The sequence below is a fragment of the Callithrix jacchus genome, chromosome 2 (assembly GCF_049354715.1).
Source record: "Callithrix jacchus isolate 240 chromosome 2, calJac240_pri, whole genome shotgun sequence".
Lineage (NCBI taxonomy): Eukaryota > Metazoa > Chordata > Mammalia > Primates > Cebidae > Callithrix > Callithrix jacchus.
In genome coordinates this window covers 16,593,429-16,615,853 of record NC_133503.1, presented here as the reverse complement: position 1 = coordinate 16,615,853, position 22,425 = coordinate 16,593,429, and the positions used below count along the sequence as shown (strand labels likewise).

The 22,425-nt window shown below is 41.1% G+C and overlaps 1 protein-coding gene across 28 annotated transcripts in view; it reads left to right on the top strand.

The window, feature by feature from the left end:
• The window catches only part of LOC108589316 (E3 ubiquitin-protein ligase RNF216), a 103,157-nt gene that overhangs the window by 2,088 nt on the left and 78,644 nt on the right, over positions 1–22,425 (top strand). For 25 of the 28 annotated variants that reach the window (XR_013530305.1, XR_013530303.1, XR_013530304.1 and 22 more), the window contains exons 2-3: positions 11,796–11,931; positions 18,623–18,756. Coding sequence is in view for 15 of the 28 variants with exons in the window: in XM_054248800.2 (XP_054104775.1) it covers positions 11,865–11,931; positions 18,623–18,756 (201 nt within the window). In the remaining 13 variants the exon portion in view is untranslated. Of the gene's footprint in view, positions 1–1,908; positions 5,233–11,795; positions 11,932–18,622; positions 18,757–22,425 lie in introns of those variants that run through there. The other 3 variants (XR_013530283.1, XM_078357937.1, XM_054248794.2) reach the window with 1 other exon arrangement.

Sequence of the window (22,425 nt, the reverse complement as noted above, 5' to 3'; positions counted from 1 at the left end):
AGATCTCTTATTGTTACATTAATCCTTTTACCCTTGCATCCTTGTAGCTTTGAAATCTATTTTATTAAGTGTGAGAATTGCAACTCCTGCTTTTTATTTATTTATTTTTGCTCTCCATTTAGTTGGTGAGTTTTTTTTCATCCCCTTGTTTTGAGTCTTTGTATATCTTTAGATATATCGTTAGATTTTGTGGATAATGTATATTTTGTGTGTTTAAAATGGAGAGCTCTATTGAGTTTATTTGTTCTGGATCTTAGTTCCAGTCCCGGATATCGTTATCAATTTTCTGTCTCGTTGAATCTAAATCTCATTATGGGTCTTATGTATCTGGGTGTTAAGATCTCTTATTATTACATTAATTCTTTTACCCTTGTATCCTTGTAGCCTTGAAATCTATTTTGTCAAATGTGAAAATTGCAACTCCTGCTTTTTATTTATTTATTTTTGCTCTCCATTTGGTTGGTATGTTTTTTTTTTTTTTCCAACCCTTTATTTTGAGTCTGTGTATATCTTTGGATATACCGTTAGATTTTGTTTGTATCTTTTGATTCGGAGATTTGGTCGATTTAAATTTAGGGTTGCTGCCATTTGATATTAACTGGCTATTTTGTCCTTTCGTTGATTAAAAATTCTTCTTTATGTTAATGCTCTTTACTTTTTGGTGTATTTTTAGAAAGGGTCATACTGGTTGTTCTTTCTGTGTATAATGCTTCTTTTAGAAGTTCTTGTAAAGCAGGCCTGGTGGTAATAAAATCTCTGAGTACTTGCTTGTTCCTAAAAGATTTTATTTTTCCTTCAAATGTAAAGCTTAAATTGGTAGGATATGAAATTCTGGGCTGAAAGTTCTGTTAATTAAGTATATTGAATATTGGCCCCCACTCTCTTCTAGCTTGTAGGGTTTCCGTTGAGAGATCTGCTGTAAGCCTAATAGGCTTACCTTTATGGGTAACTTGATCTTTCTCTCTGGCTGCCCTTAATATTTTCTCCTTCGTTTCAATCTTGGTGAATCTAACGATTATGTGCCTTGGGGTTGGTCTTCTTGAGGAATATCTTTGTGGTGTTCTCTGTATTGCCTGGGGTTGAATAGTGTTCTACTTTGCTAAATTAGGAAAATTTTCCTGGATAATGTCCTGGAGAGTATTTTCCAGCTTGACTTCATTGTCTCTGTCAAATTCAGGTACACCAATCAAGCATATATTAGGTCTTTTCACATAGTACCATATTGCTTGGAGACTTTGCTCATTCCTTTTTATCCTTTTTTCTCTATTCTTGTCTTGTCGTTTTGTTTCATTAAGTTGGTCTCCGACCTCTGATACCCTTTCTTCTGCTTGATCCATTCGGCTGTTTAAGCTTGTACATATTTCACTAAGTTCTCGTGTTGTATTTTTCAACTCCATAAGTTCATTTGTATTCCTCTCTATATTGTCTATTCTTTTCAACATTTCATCTAACCTTTTTTCCAAGTTCTTAGTTTCTTTACATTGGGTTAGAACAAGTTCCTTTAACTCCCAGAAGTTTCTTATCATCCACCTTTTAAAGCCTACTTCAGATAATGGAACACAGTCCTTTTCCATCAGGGCTTGTTCTGCTGCTGATGAGTCCTTTTCCATCAGGGCTTGTTCGGTTGCTGATGAGTCCTTTTCCAACAGGGCTTGTTCCGTTGCTGATGGGTTCTGATTTTGAGTATACTCGGCCTTCTTAGGCTGTTTTTTTCCCTTCATTGTAGATGAACCGACTTTCTAATTAGGTTTCTGAGTCGACGTCCGACTTATTGATTCCCAGTGCTGGGATCCGAGCAACCCACTGTGGCAGCCTAAATAGCAGCGATAAGAGTGATGGTGCTCTTCTGCCCGGGAATCTCTGGTCTGGCTTCCCTCTTGAGTCCGCAACAAGCGGCTCTGACTTCCCGGAGCTCCAAACTCTGGTCAGTAGGGGAAGCAGTCCCGTTGGCTCTGCGTGAAGAGCTGCTGCGCCGAGACGCCGGCAAAACTGCTGCGGCGGCCACAAGAGTCGCGCTGGCGACCGGTGGGGCTCCTCCACTGGGAATTGGCTAATCGGTGAGTGACGAAAATTAATCTAAAGATGTGGCGTCGTCTCGTTCTCTCGAAGATTTTATGAAACACCTCGATTTAGTCAGCTTGCCTTAAGGAAGAAGACTAAGAAATGGCCTGGCTTTGCCTTGGGCTTTGCGTTGCATAATTTATTGCACCTAGGATGTGGGGAGTAGTGGTGGATTTGAGGAAATGTCTGGAGAGTCTGGGCCAGATTTTGGACCCCCTGGTAAACCTCATTCGAGGCTTTAGATTTTTACCCTGATAAAAGTAGCAGGAGCTAACAGAAGAAAACCCCTGAATCCCCTATGGAGAAATTTGATAAAGAAGGGCTAGGAATGGGTGAGGCAGATTGAAAGTTAATGAATAGGATCTTTGAGAGAGCTGGTGTTTGCAAACTCTACTATGAGCTACTATTTAATGTGTTTATGAAATTCTAGGCGTTACTGTATTCTAGATCTTTGGAGACATAGTTCGTTGTCATACGTGACATCATTATATCTGTGTTATTGTTAAAAAATAATAGAACATAGAGGGCCATGGTGGCTCACGCCTGTCATCCCAGCACTTTGGGAGGCTGAGGCATGTGGATGATTTGAGGTCAGGAGTTCAAGACCATCCTGGCCAACATGGTGAAAGCCCGTCTCTACTAAAAATGCAAAAATTAGCCAGGTGTGATGGTGCATGCCTGTAATCCCAGCTACTCAGGAGGCTGAAGTAGGAGAATCGCATGAATTCAGGAGGGGGGGCAGAGGTTGCAGTGATCCGAGATCATGCCACTATACTTCAGCCTGTGTGAGGACAGACGAGATCTGTCCCAACAAAAATAAATAAATAAGGCCAGGCGCAGTGGCTCACACCTCTAATCCTAGCACTTTGGGAGGTCAAGGCAGGTGGATCACCTGAGGTTGGCAGTTCCATACTAGCCTGGCAAACAGGGTGAAACCTGTCTCTACTAAAAATACAAAAATTAAAAGTTAGCGGGGCCTGGTGGTGCCAGCCTGTAATCCCAGCTACCCTGGAGGCGGAGGCAGGGAAAATCGCTTCAATATGGGAGGCGGAGGTTGCAGTGAGCCAAGATCGCGGCACTGCACTCCCGCCTTGGCAACAGAGTGAGACTGCATCTCAAAAATGGTAATTTAAAAAAAGAAACTGAGGTGCTGAAAAATACCTAGTCCCAAAACTTGTAAGGGTCAGTATGGAACTTGAACTCAGTTTGGACCCAGAGTTCATTGCCACCGATTATCCTGCAATACCTGTGAGTGCTATTTACTCAGAAAGTACATTTGTTGGAGAGCATCTACTATGTGCCAGCCAGTGTGCTATGTCCTGGGGCTTTGGGATCAGGTAACACTTTGGTTCTGCCTTTTTGGAACTTAAGTTTTAGTAGAGGAGACCGAAATTGCACATAGTTACCTGAAGAAGTATATGAAATTGTTGTTAGTACTTTGAAGAAATGAGGTACGTCGTATGATTGGACTAGAGGAGGAACATCTAGGGGATAGTCAGGAACAATTTTTCTCTGAGGAGAAAGCAAAGAACCCAATGATGAATCAAGTTAATTTGGTCCAAGAGGCAGTGAAGAAGAGTAGTGCAGCTAGGGAAGAGCCTGAACTGGAAAAAAGGAGCATGTCATCATATGTTCTAGGAGCTGAACCATTGTTACTACTGAATAGTGAATGCAGGGGCTAAGGGGAAGGAAGGTATGAGGTAAGATCCGCTGCGTCAGCAGGGTCCTGTGATGGTAGCGTTTTGTAGGCGATGGTAAGGATTTCGGTTCTACCATGGTGAGATTTGTGGTTTAAAAGAAATCATGCTATATGAAAATGTGTCAAGGGACGGAGCCTGTAAGGCAGTACTTGAGCTAGAAGCAGAAGCAGATCCTTTGGTCACAGAAGATTCAGTTCTAAAATGATCGTTGAAAAATTGATTTTATCCTCCACACATGAGGATGTACTTATCTATCCTAGTTTCTAAACCAATTTTCAATGGACAGTTGAGGAAAATCTTGATGTTTTATGTTAAACTATTTAGCGTGCCCACTGAAGATTATGAATTTAATTTTTGATTGAAAATCTTTGCTGTTGTGAAAATACACTGATGATAGGTTTCTTAGAGCTTTTAAACTCTAGACTAATTGTTTGCATAATTAATATCGTAATCATGGATGTTATTTTACCTTATCTTGCCCACATATTAAAGTTAACACAGTTTATTTTTCTCTGAACTCATCATCTGCTTTGTTCATCCTTAATAGCATCACTATCCTGTGGTCACCTGATCTCAGCATCTAGGTCAACTTTGATTCCTTTCTTCCTGCCCTGATGGTCAATTACATACACAAATCCCATTGACTCTAACCCTGCAGTCAGTGTCTTTTATTTTTATTCCTCCCCCTAGGTTCTGTTGGCTCTTGTTTCCTGGGTTTCCTGGCACCAGTTGTCTCCTACAGGCCATCTTACATGTTGCAGCCAGGTTGATTTTTCGAAAGCACAGCTGTCGTTGCATTGCTTCCCATTGGCTAGAAAATAAAATCTGAGCTCTGTTTCAGTTATCTGTCAGTATATAACAAACCACCGCAAAACTTACTGGCTTCGTAGAATAATTTTGTTTGTTGACAGTTTTATGAGTCAGGAGAATTTGGAAGTGTTCACCTGGGCCATTTTTCTCTGGTGCACATGCTGTCAGCAGAGGTGGCCAGTGCTGGAGGATCCACTTCCACAATGCCTCCATTCACATGCCTCCTTCATTCACATGCCTCTTCAAAGACTGCTTAAAGGCTGGGCTCAGCTGGCTCTTTCCCTCTGTGTGTAGTGTCAGGGTTTTCTGTGTGATCTCTCAGCAGGGTATTCACACTTTTTACCTGATGAGTCTGGGTTTTAGGAGCCCTAAGTTAAAGGTATTATGCTTATTTTTATTTATTTATTTTTGAGAGAGCATTTCACTCGTTTCCCAGGCTGCAGTGCAATGGCACAGTCTCGGCTCACTGCTACATCCACCCCATCTCTACTAAAAATACAAAGTTATCCAGGTATGGTAGCAACATGCCTGTAATCCTAGCTATTCAGGAGGCTGAGACAGGAGAATCGCTTGAACTCTGAAGGTGGAAGTTGGAGTGAAGTGAGATTGCAACTTCACAGCCTGGGCAACAAGAGCAAAACCCCGTCTCAAAAAACAAAAGGTAACTTGGAATGGGAAAATGAAGTTTTTTGTTTTTTTCACTCTTGATGGCATTTACCATATACAAAGTGGCTTCTCTTACTTTTTTTAACAGTCATATAAGAATAGCTATTTCCATTTTTCTGTTTCACAGGTAATAATAGTTAATAAACATAGCATAATAATGTCACACTTAGTATATGTCAGGAACTGTGCTAAAACTTTACATATGTAATTCAATTGATTTAATTTTTAAAAGTTTTTATTTTTTAAAATTAATGAATTTTTTTGGAGGTAGGTTTTTCCTCTGCCGCCCATGCTGGAGTGCATTGGTGCTGTCATAGCTCATTGCAGCCTTGAACTCCTGGGCTCAAAGGATTCTTTTGTCTCAGCTTTCACAGTAAAGCTGGGACCATGGGCATGCACCATTCTACCTACCCGAAACTAATTTTAAAACAACTGTATTCTTGTTTTACAAATGAGGACGTTGGCCCCGGAGATTAAACAATTTATCTGGAGCCATTGATTGACTACATGGTGAAATCAAGATTTCAATATAAACAATGTGATCTGAAACCCAGATGAAGAGACTGAGTTAAATGACCTGATACAGAGGCCTACATTTAGTCAAGAGTAGAAATTCCATCATTGGACTGCTTTCCTTCTCACAGGTTGGGGCCACTGGTGTGCCACTCATGAGGAGTTTTTTAAAGCATTACTAGTAATCTGCTTAACTACAAGCCTGACATTTCAACTAAATTGGCTGTAAAGTGAGTCCAATTTCCCTTTGATTTCCAGTGTAAAGTTGAAGGAAGCTAGTGGTGGTCAAAAAAAAAAAAATCTTATTTGGGGGTAAAAAAAAGTAGTTGATTAGATGCAGTTCAAATTTGATACCAGACCTATTTTTTAAAAATACCATGCTACTTACAAATAACATTATTTTAAATGAGAGACCCAAAGTTACCCTGGGATATGTCTTTTTTTCAGAGTCTCGCTCTGTTACCCAGGCTGGCGTGCAGTGGCATGATTTCCGCTCACTGTAGCCTCCGCCGCCTGGGTTCAAGTGATTCTCCTGCCACAGCTTCCCGAGTAACTGGGATTACAGGTGTCCAACACTACGCCTGGATAATTTTTTGTATTTTTAGTAGAGACGGCGTTTCGCCATATTGACTAGGCTGGTCTTGAACTACTGACCTCAGGTGATCTGCCCACCTTGGCATCCAGAAATGCTGAGATTACAGGCATGAGCCACCATGCCTGACCTGGATTTTTTTCTTTTCAATTAAATGTTAAGAGTTTTTATATTTTTTCCTGGTGGCTTGTCTTTTCACTCTTAATTTGTTTGGTGAGTAGACATGCTTAATTTTAATGTATAGGTTTCAGTCTTTTCTTTTATGGATAGTACTGTTTATGTCCTGTTTAGGATATCTTCTGCACCCCGAAGGCTGTGGAGATTTTGTTATCTTCTAGAAACTTATTTTACCTTTCCGTTTAAATCTGTAGTTCATCTAAAATGGTTTTTGTATAAAGCATGAGGAAGGGGTTGTTACCCCAACTCCCACCCCAGATATGGCTTTTGAGTACAGCATCATATAGTAAAAGTTCATGTTTTCACTGTTCTGCAATGCTATTTTTGTCATAAACATTCATATAAGGATGAATCTGGGGCCAGGAGGTGTGGCTCACGCCTGTAATCCCAGCACTTTGTGAGGCCGAGGTGGCAGATCACGAGGTCAAGAGTTTGAGACTAGCTTGGCCAACATTATGAAACCCCATCTCTGCTAAGAATACAAAAATTAGCTGGGTGTGGTGGTGCATGCCTGTAATCCCAGCTACTTGGGAGGCTGAGGCAGGAGAATTGCTTGAACCTGGGAGGTGGAGGTTGCAGTGAGCTGAGATCGCACCACTGCACTCCAGCCTGAGCAACAGAGCAACACTCTGTTGGGGGCAGGGAGTGGCGGGAGGAGAATCTATCTAATCTGTTCCTTTGGTCTGTTTTTCCCTTCTTTTGTCACTAGAACATTGTCTTAATTACGGTAACTTAATATAATACCTGCTAGTATAAATCTTCCTTTTGTTTTTCTTTATGAATGCTTTGGTTATTCTTGGCTGTTTTTCTGTAAATTCTAAAGTCATCTAGTATATATTTTTAAAACCTGATGAAGGTTGTGTTAAATCTACACATCAGTTTACAGTGAATGGATATCTTTAGAAAATGGTATGTCATACCAACCCATGAATATGGTATGTCAATACATTTATTTGGTATTTAATTTCTCCCAGTAATCTTTTTTTTTTTTTTAATTATAGAGATAGGGTCTTGCTGGCCTCAAACTTCTGTGCTTAAGCATTATCTGTTTGCCTTGGCCTCCACCAGGCCCAGCTGATTTTCAGTCTTTTTTTTTTTTTTTTGAGGTGTGGGAGTGGGGAGTCTTGCTCTGTCGCTCATGCTGGAGTGCAGTGGTGCAGTCTGGGCTCACTGCAACCTGCGCCTCACGGGTTCAAGAGATTCTCCTGCTTTAGCCTTCTGAGTAGCTGGCATTATAGGCACCCACCACCACGCCCAACTAATTTTTATATTTTTAGTACAGACGGGGTTTCACTATGTTGGACAGGCTGGTCTCAAACTCCTGACCTCATGATCTACCCGCCTCGGCCTCCCAAAGTGTTGGGATTCCAAGCGTGAGCCACTGTGCCTGGCTTTTTTCCTTTTTTTTTTCTTTTGAGATTAGTCTCACTGTTACCTAGTTTGGAGTACAATGGTGCGATCTTGGCTCACTGCAACCGCTGCCTCCCAACTACAAGCACTTACTACCAAGCCTGGCTAATTTTTGTGTTTGTAGTAGAGACAGGTTTTCATCATGTTGGCCAGGCTGGTCTCAAACTCCTGACCTCAACTGATCCTCCCACTTTAGCCTCCCAAAGTGCTGGGATTACAGGCATGAGCCACCGAGCCCAGCCGATTTTCGGTCTTTTTTTTCTTTTTCTTGAGATGGGTCTCACTCTGTCACCCAGGTTGGAGTGCAGTGATGTGATCTCAGCTTACTGCAACTTCTGCCTCTTAAGCTGAAGCATTCATTTCTTCCCAGCCTCCCGAGTAGCTGAGACCACAGGTGCATGCCACCATGCCCAGCTAATTTGTTTGTTTTTTGGTAGAGTTAGTGTTTCACCATGTTGCCCAGGCTTGTCTTGAACTCCTGAGCTAAGCAATCCGCCTGCCTCAGACTCCCAAAGTGCTGGGATTACAGGCATGAGCCACCATGACTGGCCTCTTTCTTCTTTAAAATAAGGCATTTGGAACTGTAAATTGCTCTTTAATAACTGTTTTACCTCCTTCCCATAAATTTTGATATGTTTTGTTTTCATTATCTTTCAGTTCATTTAGTCAAAATAGTTAACTAATTTTCATTGTGGTTTCTTCTTTAATATGTGGATTTTAAAAGTTGCTTCATTTCTCGCATCTCAGAATTTCCTAGTTATCTTTTTTTTGACTGCCGTCAGAGGACATGCTATATGATTTCAACTCTTCAAATTTGTTGAGGCTAGCTTTATGGCACAGCATACAATCTGTTTTGTAAATGTTCTTATACACTTGAAAAGAATGTGTATTCTGCAGTTACTGGGTAAAGTGTCAGTTAGGTCAAGCTGTTTGATAGTACTGCTCAAGTCTGTCCAGCTGTAAATGGATTAATCTTGTTTCCTTAAGCTCTGTCAATTTAAGTTCTCCCTCCCTCTCTCTCTCTCTCTCTCTCTCTCTCTCTCTCTCTCTCTCTCTCTGTGTGTGTGTGTGTGTGTGTGTGTGTGTGTGTATCCAGCCACCCCCATCTGCCAGCCTCCCAAAGTGCTGGGATTACAGGCATGAGCCACTGGTTCCAGCTTTTTTTTAAAAAATAGACACAAGATCTCACTATGCTTCCCAGGCTGGTTTTGAACTCCTGGACTCAAGTGATCCTCCTGCCTCAACCTCCCAAAGTGCTAGGATTATGGGCATGAGCTACCGCAGCTGGTGATTTTTTTTTTTTTTTTTTACATCAAAGTCTGGACATTATGAATGAAAAAAGTGGAGGGTCCAAATGGTATTCCTTCATTGTGGTTTCAGTTTTTTTAGGTGTGGAAATTAGAGTACTGGCAAATCATCTTGATCCTGTCATGGTTTGGTCTGTATTAGGTCTGTTTTCATTTTATTTTTAACTCTTAAGATTTGGCCCTCCTAGGATCTCAGATGAGTAGCTAGAAGTATAGGTCCATGCCACCCTGCCCGGCTAATTTATTTTTATTTTTTGTCTCGCTGTATTGCCTAGGCTGGTCTTGAACTCCTAGCGTCAAGTGATTCTCCCACCTTGGTCTCCCAAGGATTGGTTTCCTGGGATTACAAGTGTGAGCCATTGTGCCCAGCCTAGATTCATGTTTCTTTTTAATGCTTTTTGTGTCTTTAGTTTTTTTAAGAGGCAGGGTTTTGCTCTCACCCGCTGGAGTGCAGTGGCATAATGGTGGCACGTTGCAGTGTCAAACTCTTGGGCTCAAGCAGTCCTCCTGACTCACCTTCCTGAGTAGCTGGGACTACAGGCATACACCACCACGGCTGGCTAATTGTTGTTGTTATTATTATTATTATTATTATTTTAGGTGGAGTCTCACTGTTGTCTGGGCCGGTGTGCAGTGGCACTATCTTGGCTCACTGCAACCTCTGCCTTCCAAGTTCAAGCAATGCTCCTACCTCAGCCACTCAAGTAGCTAGTATTACAAACGCCCACTGCCTCCACACCCAGCTAATTTTTGTATTTTTAGTATAGCTAGTCCTTACTATGTTGTCCAGGTGGTCTCAAACTCCTGACTTTAAGCAACCCACCTTCCTCGACCTCCCAAAGTGCTAGGATTACAGGCGTAAGCCACCATGCCAGGCCTTGAAGTTCATTTTTTAATAGCTCTTTGAGTATCTGTGGGAGGTAAACTCTCTTAGTCTTTGCATGTCTAAAAATTGTTTTATCCCATCCTCAGGCTTTTTTTTTGAGACGGAGTTTCGCTCTTGTTACCCAGGCTGGAGTGCAATGGCGCAATCTCGGCTCACTGCAACCTCCGCCTCCTGGGTTCAGGCAATTCTCCTGCCTCAGCCTCCCGAGTAGCTGGAATTACAGGCATGTGCCACCATGCCCAGCTAATGTTTTGTATCTCTAGTAGAGACAGGGTTTCACCATGTTGACCAGGATGGTCTCAATCTCCTGACCTCGTGATCCACCTGCCTTGGCCTCCCAAAGTGCTAGGATTACAGGCTTGAGCCACTGTGCCTGGCCAGGCTTTTTTTTTTTTTAAGACAGAGTCTTGCTCTGTTTCCTAGTCTGGAGTGCAGTAGGTTGATCATAGCTCACTGTAACCTTGGAACTCATGGAGTCAGGCAGTCCTCCTGAGCTGGGATTACAGATGTGTGCCACCATGCCCAACTAATTTTTTTCAGTTTTTTGTAGAGATAGGGTCTCACTCTTTTGCTAGGATGGTCTCGAGTTTCTTGTCTCCATGGATCCTCTCACTTTGGCTTCCCAAAGTGGGGGGATTATAGGCATGAACCACTGCACCCACGCCCTGTCTTTACTTTTGAAAATAATTTAAGGATCATAAAATTTGAAGTTTACAATTATTTTTTCTCTGCTACTTAAGGAGACTCATGTCTTATTAGCATTAAGTGGTTCTTAGGAAGAGTCTTTTTTTCTGATTTTTTTTTTTTGTTGTTGTTGTTTTTTGAGAGAGTTTTGCTCTGTTTCCCAGGCTGGAGTGTAATGGCATGATCTTGGCTTACTGCAAGCGGGTTCAAGTGATTCTCTCATTTCGGCCTTCCGAATAGACGGGATTACAGACATGCACCACCAGCAATGTATAAGATTTCCCATTTCTTACATACTTGCCTTTTTGCCACGCTAACAGTTTGAAACATAATTCTTTTTTTTCTGTTTGTTTGTTTTGGTGGAGTGGATGGAGTGTCATCCAGCCTGGAGTGCAGTGATGCGATCTGAGCTCACTGCAACCTCTGCCTCTCGGATTCAAGCAATTCTCCCACCTCAGCATCCTGAGTAGCTGTTACAGGTGCCCACCATCACTTCCGGCTAATTTTTGTATTTGTAGTAGAGACAGGGTTTCACCGCATTGGCCAGGCTGGTCTTGAATTCCTGACCTCATGATACGATCAGCCAGACTCGGCCTCCCAAAGTGCTGGGATTACAGGCGGGAGCCAACGTGTCCGGCCGGAACAATTCATTTTCTGATTTGCCTTTCCCTGATTTTTAGTGAGGTGGAGCATGTTCTGTGTTTTCTCTTTTGTGAATTGCCTATTAATACCCTTAGCCTGTTTTTGTTAGCATATTTATATTAATATGTGAATTCTCTGTTAGTACTTTGTCTCTTTAATATGAGTATTTTACAAATACGCTTAATGACATACGTTTTGAGTTTGTGTGTGTTTTTTAAATCACTTCCTTGCATATGTTTTCTTAAGGAATGTTTTCAGCGTAAGCTTCATATGTTCCCCTGACCAGATACATGGTAAGAGTTTTGATACTCCCTCATTCTTACTATTCCTCTTTGATTCCTTTTCAGACCTTTTGAAGCAGATGGTCACCATGTTTAGATACTAGCAGTTGCATATGTGCATGTCTGCATTTGAAAATGGCAGAGGGAAACAACAATGAAGAGGTAATTCACTTGAACAACTTTCACTGCCATCGGGGACAAGGTACGTTTTTGTTTGCTCACACTTTATCCCTTTCCCTGTGGCTTTTTCTTTGAGTGTTACAGCTATATCTTTTTTTAAATGAACCTATTTTATACCATTTAGAATCCAGAGACATTTCATTTTTAGACATAAAAAGACTGGTTAGACTAGAATTAAATCAGACGATGATAACGCTGGCATGAGTGAAGTCTAAGACTTCATTCATTAGAACTACATTAATAAGCTATTAATTTGGTGGTGAAACGCTGCCAGTATGCAGTCATTGAGTCTTAAGAGACAGTGTCAGGGTCAGTTTTTGAAGGCATGGTGATTATAAAGGAGTGCTCCGCTAGACCTTTATTACCTGAAGTACTACAGGTGATGCTGAAGCAGGCTTGTCCTCACATGATGCTTAATTTCTTTTTTTGCCAGAATATTCTGCCTTAGCCTTTAGGGGAATTTTGGAACATGTTTTTCTTTGTTTGTTCTATGGGTTTCTTTGTTTTTGTTTCTGTTTTTGTTATTTTGAGATAGAGTTTCGCTCTCGTTGCCCGGGCTGGAGTATAGGGTCATGATCTCGGCTCACTGCAACCTCTGCCTCCTGGGTTCAAGCGATTCTCCTGTCTCAGCCTCCTGAGTAGCTGGGATTATAGTCATGTGCCACCAAGCCCAGCTAATTTTATAATTTGAGTAGAGACGGAGTTTCTCTGTATGGTCAGGCTGGTATCTAACTCTCACTCCTGACCTCAGGTGATCTGCCTGCCTCAGCCTCCCAAAGTGCTGGGATTGCAGACATCAGGCACCGTGTCCGGCCTGTTGTACAATTTTTAAAGTTTTGGGGAATTTTATTAATTTGTAAAAGGAATAGTGCTTGCATTTCTGTAACATTCTTAAATGTTTATGAAATTTCCTGTTAAGTTCGAATTCACATTTACACTTGTGCTAAAAGGAAGAAATTCATGCTGAGGTATACAATCCTTATGTTCATTTTTTGCACTTATAAATTCTGTGGAAAAGGTTACACTGGTTTTGTTTTCTCTCATTGATAATATTTTGTGTTTACAAAGATGATTTTTTTCTAGCTGAGAGTAAATTACATTGGACCTTACAAAAATGATACCCTTAGCCCATGTTTTGTTAGCATATTTGTATCAATATGTGAATTTTCTGTTGGGTGCAGTGGCTCAGGCCAGGCCAGGCACGGTGGCTTACGCCTATAATGCCAGCACTTTGGGAGGCTGAGGTGGGTGGATCATGAGGTCAGGAGTTCGAGAGCAGCCTGACCAATGTGGTGAAACCCATCTCTACTAAAAAATACAAAAATTACCTGGATGTGGTGGTGCGTGCCTGTAATCCCAGCTACTTGGGAGGCTGAGGCAGGAGAATTGCCACTGCACTCCAGCCTTACTATTGACTAGAATCCTTACTGATAACATAGTCAATACATGTTTCATACGTTATATGTATTATATACCGTATTCGTACAGTAAAGTGCGCTACAGAAAAGAAGTGTTGTTAAGAAAGTTGTAAAAAAGAGAAAGAAAATTTATTTAGTGTTCCCTAAGTGGAAGTGGACCATTCTAAAGGTCTTCATCTTCATCATCCTCATATTGAGTGGGCTGAAGAAGAGGAGGAAGAAGGGAGGTTGGTCCTTGTGTTAGTTTGTTCTCGACTGGCTATAAAGAAATGCCCAAGACTGGATAATTTATAAAGAAAAAAAGAAGTTTAATTGGTTCATAATTCTGTAGGCTGTACAGGAAACATAGCAGCTTCTGCTTCTGGGGAGTCCTCAGGAAGCAGAATCACAACAGAAGGGAAGGGGAAGCAGATGTGTCTCACGTGGCTGGAGCAGGAACAAGAGGGGTTGAGGAAGAGGTGCCACACTTTTAAACAATCAGATCTCACAAGAACTCACTGTTGTAACCAAAGGGGATGGTGCAAAATCATTCAGGAAATATGACCCCCATGATCCGTTTACCTTCCACCAGGCTCCATCTCCAACGTTGGGGATTACAATGAAATATGAAATTTGAGCAGGGACACGGATCCAAACCATATTATTCCACCCCAGCCGCTTTCAAATCTCTTCTCCTTCTCACATTTCTAGATACAATTGGGCCTTCTCAACAGTCCCCAAAGTCTTAACTCATTCCCGCATCAACTCAAAAGTCCAAAGGCTTATCCGAGACAAGTCTAGTCCCTTCCTCCTATGAGCCTGTAAAGTCAAAAACAAGTTTGTTTTTCTCAAGATACAGTGGGGGTACAGGCATTGGGTATATATTCCTGTTCCAAAAGGGAGAAATTGGCCAAAGGAAATGGGCTAGAGGTCCCACACAAGTCCAGAACCCAGCAGGGCAGTCATTAAATCTTAAAGTTCGAAAATAATTTCCTTTGACTCCATGTCTCACGTTGAGGGCACACTGTTGCAAGGGGTAGGCTCCCGAAAGCCTGTGCAGTCCTGCTGTCTCAGGAGTGACACAAGTGGAAGAAAATCTGCAAGTCAGTTGACCCACACTGTTGAAATCAGTGTTGCCAAAGAGTCCACTGTATATTTGGCTTTCAGAGCATTTAAAATGGAGTAAATTTTATGAGGTAAGTAAATCAAGAGTAGTGAAATTGCTCAAGCTATGCAAATTATGAGTACAAAAGTAGGAGTAATTTTTAAGATTTTATTAATAGTGTATTTTAACTTGGTAGTAATGGTAGCCATAATTTATGGGATTCAGACAGTTTTAAATCTTGTTATAACCCTTATTTATGATCATTTCAAAATTTTTTGTACGTGTATATCGGATTAATGTTGTTTTTTGTTTTTCTGAAAGACTAGAAGATGACTTCTGCTCTATGTAGTTGTTTTTTAATGGGATCTTAAATATACATGAACAGTTTCTTTAAGAACAGCTAATTCCTTTTGGAAAATTACTGACTTTGGAGATACATTTTTCTGTTAGACGAGCTATGTATACTCTGCACCCACTATTTTTCTGTTAGACGAGTTATATATGCTCTGCACCCATCATGAGAATTTTTTTCAGATGTATAGTGTTATTTTGTTTTTATTAGCTGTATTAACTTTTTTTTTTTTCTTTAGTGAAGACAGGGTCTCTATATTGCCTGGCCAGGCTGGTCTTGAACTGCTGGGATCAAGTGATCCAGTTGCCTCTGCCTCCTGAAGTGCTGGGATTACAGGCGTGAGCCACTGTTCCTGGCCAACATTAACAATTTTTATTATGCACCAACCTCTGTAGCTTTTTTTTTTTTAAATTTATAGTTCAATAAGTTTTGACAAATTGAATATACCACCAGAATTATGATATAGTACATTTTCTATCACTCCAACAAGATTCCCTTGTGCCTCTTTGCAGTCAGTCCTTACCCCACTTTAGGCCTGAGAAAACCACTAATCTGCTTTTTTTCACTTTGTAATTTCATGTAAATGTACATACTGTATATATTCTTTATACCTGAATTATTTTGTGAACGATAATGTTTTTGAGATTCATCCCTGTTACTGCGTATATCAGTAATTCTTTTTTTTTAATTGCTATATAGTGTTTTTACCTACTCATCTAGATTTTATACCTAGTGGAAATAGGCTTAGAAATGAAGATTAAATAAAGATTTTTAAAAATTTTGTCAGGAATGAAAAAAGGTACATCATGCAAATAGCGAAAAAGAAGAAAGAGGTGATATGTCTGTGTAATATCAGATAAAACTGATAGAAACTCCAGCCAGAAGCATTGATAGAGTTCATAATGATAAAAGACTCATTGTACTGGAAGATAACGTAGTTCTAATCCCTGTATACTTAGTAACATGATATAAAACTATACAAAGCAAAAATGGCAGATCTAAAAACAGAATTGGACAAATGTACAATTATAGTAGGGATTTTTAAGACTTGTTTGAGTAACTGAAAAAGTAAGCACACACACACTTGTATGAATATAGAAGATTGGAAGAACATGGTCAACAAATGTAATAAACATATGTGGGATTCTATACCCAGCGTAAGAAGAAATCAAAATTAGAAATATTTTGAATGATATGATAATGAAAATATGGTCTATTACATTTATGAGATACATCTAATGCCATGTTTTAAAGAAAACTTATGGCCTAAAATACGTTGGACAAGAAGTAAAGGTCAGCCAGGCACAGTAGCTCATGCTTGTAATCTCAGCACTTTGGAAGGCCAAAGTGGGAAGATAACTTGAGCCTAGGATTTCAAAACCAGCCTGGGCAATGTGGTGAGACTCACATCTCTACAAAAAATTATATATATAAAAATTAGCTGGACATGGTGGTCTTGGGTCAACCAGGTCCCAGGTACTTGGAATACCAAGATGGGAAGATTACTTGAACCCAGAAGGTCAAGACTGCAGAGAACTATATTCATGCTATTGTACTCCAGCCTGGGCAACCGAGAAAAAGAGACCCTGTCGCAAAAAAACAAACAAACCATCCTAGGCAACATGGGGAGACCCCACCGCTACTAAAATTACAAAAATGAGCCAGGCATGGTGTAACAAGCCTATAATCCCAGCTACTCAGGAGGCTGAGGCACAAGAATCACTTGAACCCAGAAGGCAAAGGTCGCAGTGAGCTGAGATTGCACCACTGCACTCCAGCCTGGGCAACAGAGCAAGACCCAGTCTGGGGGAAAAAAGGGAGAAGAAAAGCTGAGAAATTAGTACCCACAACCAGGGCTCAGCAAATTTAGAGAGCTAAGTAGTTAATACTGTAGCCTTGCAGGCCGTGTGGTCTCTGTTGCAAGTATTCAGCTCTACCATTGTAGCATGAAAGCGACTGTATTAGTCTGCTCTCACACTGCTATGAAGAAATACCTGAGACTGGGTAATTTATGAAGGAAAGAGGTTTAATTGACTCACAGTTTTACATTGCTGGGAGGCCTCAGGAAACTTCCTATCATGGCGAAAGGCAGAGGAGAGGCAGGTACCTTCTCAGGAGGCAGGATGGAGTGACTGCAAGCAGGGGAAATGCCAGATGCTTATAAAACCGTCACATACCTCAAGACTTAATATCACAAGAACAGAATGGGGAAACTGCCCCTGTGATTTGATTACCTCTACCTGGTCCTGCCCTTGACATGTGGGGATGATGGGATTACAGTTCAAGATGAGATTTTGGGTGGGGACACAGCCAAAGCATATTAGCAGCTATAGACAGTATATAAATGAATGTACATGGTTGCCTTCCAGTAAGGAAGTAAAGCAACATACCATTCTACACTGCAGATGGGAGTGTAAATTGGTCCAATTTGAAAAATCTGTTTAGCGTTGTCTACTAAAATGGAGCATATACTTACTCCATGACTCAGCATTTCCACTCCTAGAATATATCCAACTAAAATGAGTACACCAAAGACTTGCACAAGAATGTTCATAATGGCGTTATCTACAATAGCCTAAACTGCCACATACTCAAATGTCTATCAACAGAAGAATGAATAATTTATGTTAACTTCATATAGTGTGTTATATACAACAAAGTATTGCAGCAGCATGCGATACGGATGTATCTCAAAGATTATTTGCAAGAAAGCCAAGCAGAGAAGAATATGTACTCAAAAACATGCAAAACTTATCTGTGTAATTAGAAATCCTCCCTTTGGGGACGAAAAGAGAGCAGAGATTGGGAGATGGGAAGCATACGGAAACTACTAATGTGCTAGAAATATTTCCTGATCTTGTGGTGAAGATTATGCACAGATGGCTCTTTTGTATTAATTCACAGAATGTACACTTGATTTGTAGACCATGCTGTGTTCTTTTAATTATTTTTTTATTTTTTGAGATGGAATCTCACTCTGTCACCCAGGCTGGAGTGCAGTGGCACAATCACAGCTCTCTGCAGTCTCTGCTGCCCGAGTTCAAGCGATTCTCCTACCTCAGCCTCCCGAGTAGCTGGGATTACAGGCGCCTGCCACCGTGCCTGGCCAATTTTTGTATTTTTAGTAGAGATGGGGTTTCACCATCTTGGGAAGGCTGGTCTTGGACTCCTGACCTCGTGATCCACCCGCCTCAGCTGGGATTACAGGCATGAGCCATCATGCCCTGCCTGGCCTGTTTTCAAATTGATAAAAGGAAGTAAAAACCTTGAATAGAATTACTGCATCTAGATGGTTATAGTACCTATTTAAAAGGAAACTAGGAAAATTAAGTTGCTCACTGTCATAGATGCTACATGGGTGCTTGACTAAAGTATTGAAGCACGTTTGCTTAAATGATTCTTAAAGTTTATGTTTAAGCTGAACAAATTTCAATATTTTAAATAAAGTTTTACTATTTTTGCATGATAATTTTTTCAGACCAAGCAATTTAAATAAAATAACCTTTTATTCCTCAGAGGAATGGAGATGGATTGAGAGACCATTATTTTACTTTAAAGAAATTCGCAGTCAAGAAAATGTTACGAACAGATTTCTCCAGCCTAGTATGAGAACAAGTTGATAATATTGATCATAGTAGTTGTCGGATCTTCTCTAGCAGTTCCCAAAATGTGTTATTTACAGAAATCAGCATAGAAACATGGCTGTTAATGCTTAAGTGCAGGGACTGCTTGAGGAGCTAAGTGAACACGCTAGTAGCCATGAACTTGGCTTTAGGCTGTACCCTTGTCAGGACAAACTTAAAGGGTTGGATGTGATAGTGCCAGCGTCCCGGTAACAGTGTTCTCTGCTTTCCTGTAGAGTGGATCAATCTCAGAGATGGGCCCATCACCATATCTGACTCCTCAGATGAGGAAGGGATTCCAATGCTGGTCACCCCAGCTCCTCAGCAACATGAAGAAGAGGACCTGGATGATGATGTCATCCTGACAGAAGTGAGTTTTCTTTAAACATACAAGGAGACATAATTGCAAATTGGTGATCTGATTTTTCAGCCACTCTTGTGGGCCTTTTTGTAGAATAGCTGAGAGCGCCTCTTGAACTTGTTCTGAGAACAGACCCTTTTCCATTCTACCTCATGTACCCTTAGATTTAGAAGCTGTATGTTTCAGTCTGTTTTTGGATTGAATCTCTGCACCATTGTTTCATCTGAATGTTAATGCACCAGATTGCACTGTTGTCTTTGCCACAACATTGTAGTATATTTTACTGTTGGATTGGGTTCATTCTCCCCATATTATCCCAGTTTTCAGAATCATCCTGGATAGTCTTGCACTTAAATTTTTATATGGATTTTACCATCAACTTTTTTAGTTCCAAAATAAAAGTAGACTTGTGTATATATAAAATCAGTTTGCCTAATCTGAAACAAATCTTATATATAGAGCAGTTTTTATGATACTTCTCTTTCTAAGCAAGAAAAAATGTTGTCTTTGTATGTAGTCAAGCTGTCTTTTCTATTCCTCAGATAGAAAGCATTTTGAATTTTTCTTAATATAGATCTTAAACATTTTTTGCTTTTCCTGGTTATTTTATAATTTCTGTTGCCTTTTTTTTTGAGACGGGGTTTTGCTCTTGTTGCCCAGTCTGTGGAGTGCAGTGGCATGATCTCAGCTCACCGCAACCTCCACCTCCTGAGTTCAAGTGATTCTCCTGCCTCAGCCTTTTGAGTAACTGGGATTACAGTCATGCGCCACCACTCCCGGCTAATTTTTTTTGTATTTTTAGTCGAAATGGGGTTTCTTCGTGTTAGTCAGGCTGGTCTCGAACTCCTGACCTTAGATGATCCGCTCACCTTGACCTCCCAAAGTGCTGGGAATACAGGAATGAGCCACTGCACCCGGCTTTTCTGTTGCTTTTGTGAATGGCATTTTTTCTTTCATTGTACTTTTATTCATTTATTTATTTTGAGACGGAATTTCACTTTTTCACCCAGGCTGTAGTGCAGTGGTATAATTATGGCTCACTGCAATCTTCGCCTTCCAGTTTCAAGGATTCTCCTGTCTCAGCCTCCCGAGTAGTGGGATTACAGGTGTGTGCTGCCACATTCAGCTAATTTTTGTATTTTTAGTAGAGATTGGTTTCACCATGTTGGCCTGGCTGGTCTCGAACTTTTGGCCTTGTGATCCGCTAGCCTGGGCCTCCCAAAGTACTGGGATTACAGTCATGAGCCACCACACCCAGCCCTTTTATTGTAGTTTTAAACTGGTTTTTTTTTTTTTTTTGGCCCTGCACAGTGGCTCATATCTGTAATCCCAGTACTCTGGGAGGCCGAGGCAGGTGGATCACAAGGCCAGGAGTTCAAGAGCAGCCTGGCCAACATGGTGAAACCCTGTCTCTACTAAAAATACAAAAAAAATCCATCCTCCCTCGAGTTGCCTTGATGGCTTTAATCAGGCTTTGCTTAATCGTAGTTAGACTGACAGCCTTGATGTGATGCCTAGGTAGGGGTTCAGGAATGCAGCTGCAGAGCAATCAAAGTGGGGGAAAAGGGTCAGCTGGCACTGAGGAGGTTTTCTAAGGCAGCTTGTTCCTAACAGTGAGGCTTTCTCCTCTTTATTACAGTGGTAGGAGAGTCCCTGTGAGAGGCCTGACCCAGGTGTGGGGCATGCAGCCAGCCTGGGGGGTCCAAGGTGTGTTGCTGGGGCGCAGGGGAGGATTTGTGACAGCCCAGAGAAAGGGGAAAGGTGGCTGGGCGTGGTGGCAGGCACGTGTAATCCCAGCTACTCGGGAGGCTAAGGCAGAGAATTACTTCAACCTGGGAGGTAGAGGTTGCAGTGAGCCGAGATTGCACCACTACCCTCCAGCCTGGTAACAGAGCAAAGCTCCTTCTCAAAAAGGAAAAAGTCCTATTTTTTTAAACTGCAAGTCTGTTGCCTTTTTTTTCCCCCCAGTTTATAGATCCTAGTTGGCTTTATTGTGGTTCTAGAACCAAGCAACACTTCTCCATAAAATTCAGTAGGTGTTCCACTGAGCTGAGCAGAAGTGGTTGGCTTTATAGACAGAGAAGGGCTGAAGAGAGCAGAAGCAAAGTCCTTTCAAAGTTACTTTTCTTGTCAGTTTGGGACAGGGAGACAGAAAAGAGAAAACTTGTTTTGACTAGTTAATATGAGGCTTCTTCAGGTCACCTTTCCTGTATAAGGATTAAAGCAGAGGGATATTCATAAGATACCCGTTGAAAATTTAAACTGCCATGTTTAAGAAATTGGTTGTTCACTCTTTCTCTCGAATTCTGGGAAGATCAAATGAACTTCCCAGGTTTAGGTTTAGTAACGAGACCTACATAGATGACTGCATTTTGAGTTTTAGTCTGGTCTTTTGGGGTCTAGTAGAGACACTTAGTCCAAAACAGCGTGGCCTCCTATAATTTTTATGTAACTATTCATCCCTTTCTGTCAGGCTTTCACCCAGGGCCTGACCAAACCTTCGGGCATCAGTACCACTCTCAGCTACCATCATTTTGGGTTTCTGGTCCCAGGATAGACTTTATAGGTTCTGGTGTCATTATTATCACACATCTTTTTTTTTGTTTGTTTTGTTTTTCTTGTTCTAGCTGGAGCAAGATCATTTGACGTTTGACAAGTTGGTGTATAAAAACATTTAAAACTTTTTAAGGGGATACAGCACACCAGGGAGACTGCTGTTACGACTCTGAGGAGGGTAATACCAAGAGTTTGGGTGGAGTATGCTCCTCAGCTAGGGCCCTTGTGAACTGAACCAACTAAAATCAAATAGCCAGACAAGGTATCTACCTTGTTGCAACCAAGTAGTCTGCTGTGCAGTACCTGATGTATTTATTTGTGTGCCGCAAGAAGCATCATCAACTGCACAGATTATTCTCTGTTGAGTTAGTAGGTTATCTAGCATCCCATGACTGGGTTAAATTAAAGCAGGGAGTGCAAGTTACCTGCAGAGGCTACTGATGGTGAAATTTGAACTACAGTGTTGTCCTACCAAGTGAGAGTTAGGCATAAGTCAGGAAAAATGAAGGAAGGTAAGAGTCTTATTATGAGAGGGAGTCTTGCTCTGATATGGTTGGCAGTTGTGAAATGTCTCTGGTTATGGCATTGGCCATCCTAGTGAAGTCTGTACGTGGCCCATGCATTAGGCATGAGACTTGTTCCTTGACATTTACATGGAGTTGTCCAGCTTCAGCTCATAGGGCTTCAGGAAGTGAGCAGTTCTTCATTGGATAGTTGTAGCTGGATATTAGAGAAAACTAAAAGAATTCAGAATTCAGTGCAATGTACAGGCAGATAATGAAGACTTAATAAACAAGGCTACAGTCTGACGGGCATATTGGAATTTTCTTTTGAAATGTAATTTTCTTCTCTACAGTCACTCCCATTTCTACCAAAGATAATCACAGTAAGACCAGTCTGCCTGACTAACCACATATTTAAAACCACATATTTAAATTTGCTTTGCTGGAAATTTTGACAAGGAATCTCAAGTTAGAGTTTTAAAAATGTCTCTGCTAGGAAGGCAAACCAAGGCAGACATTAGTTTTTGCCTCCTGCATCCAACATCTGGAGGTTCCTGAGCCTGCCAGGAAGAGACAGATTTACTCACTGTAAGGCAGGGAATGCTTTAAGCCAGGCATT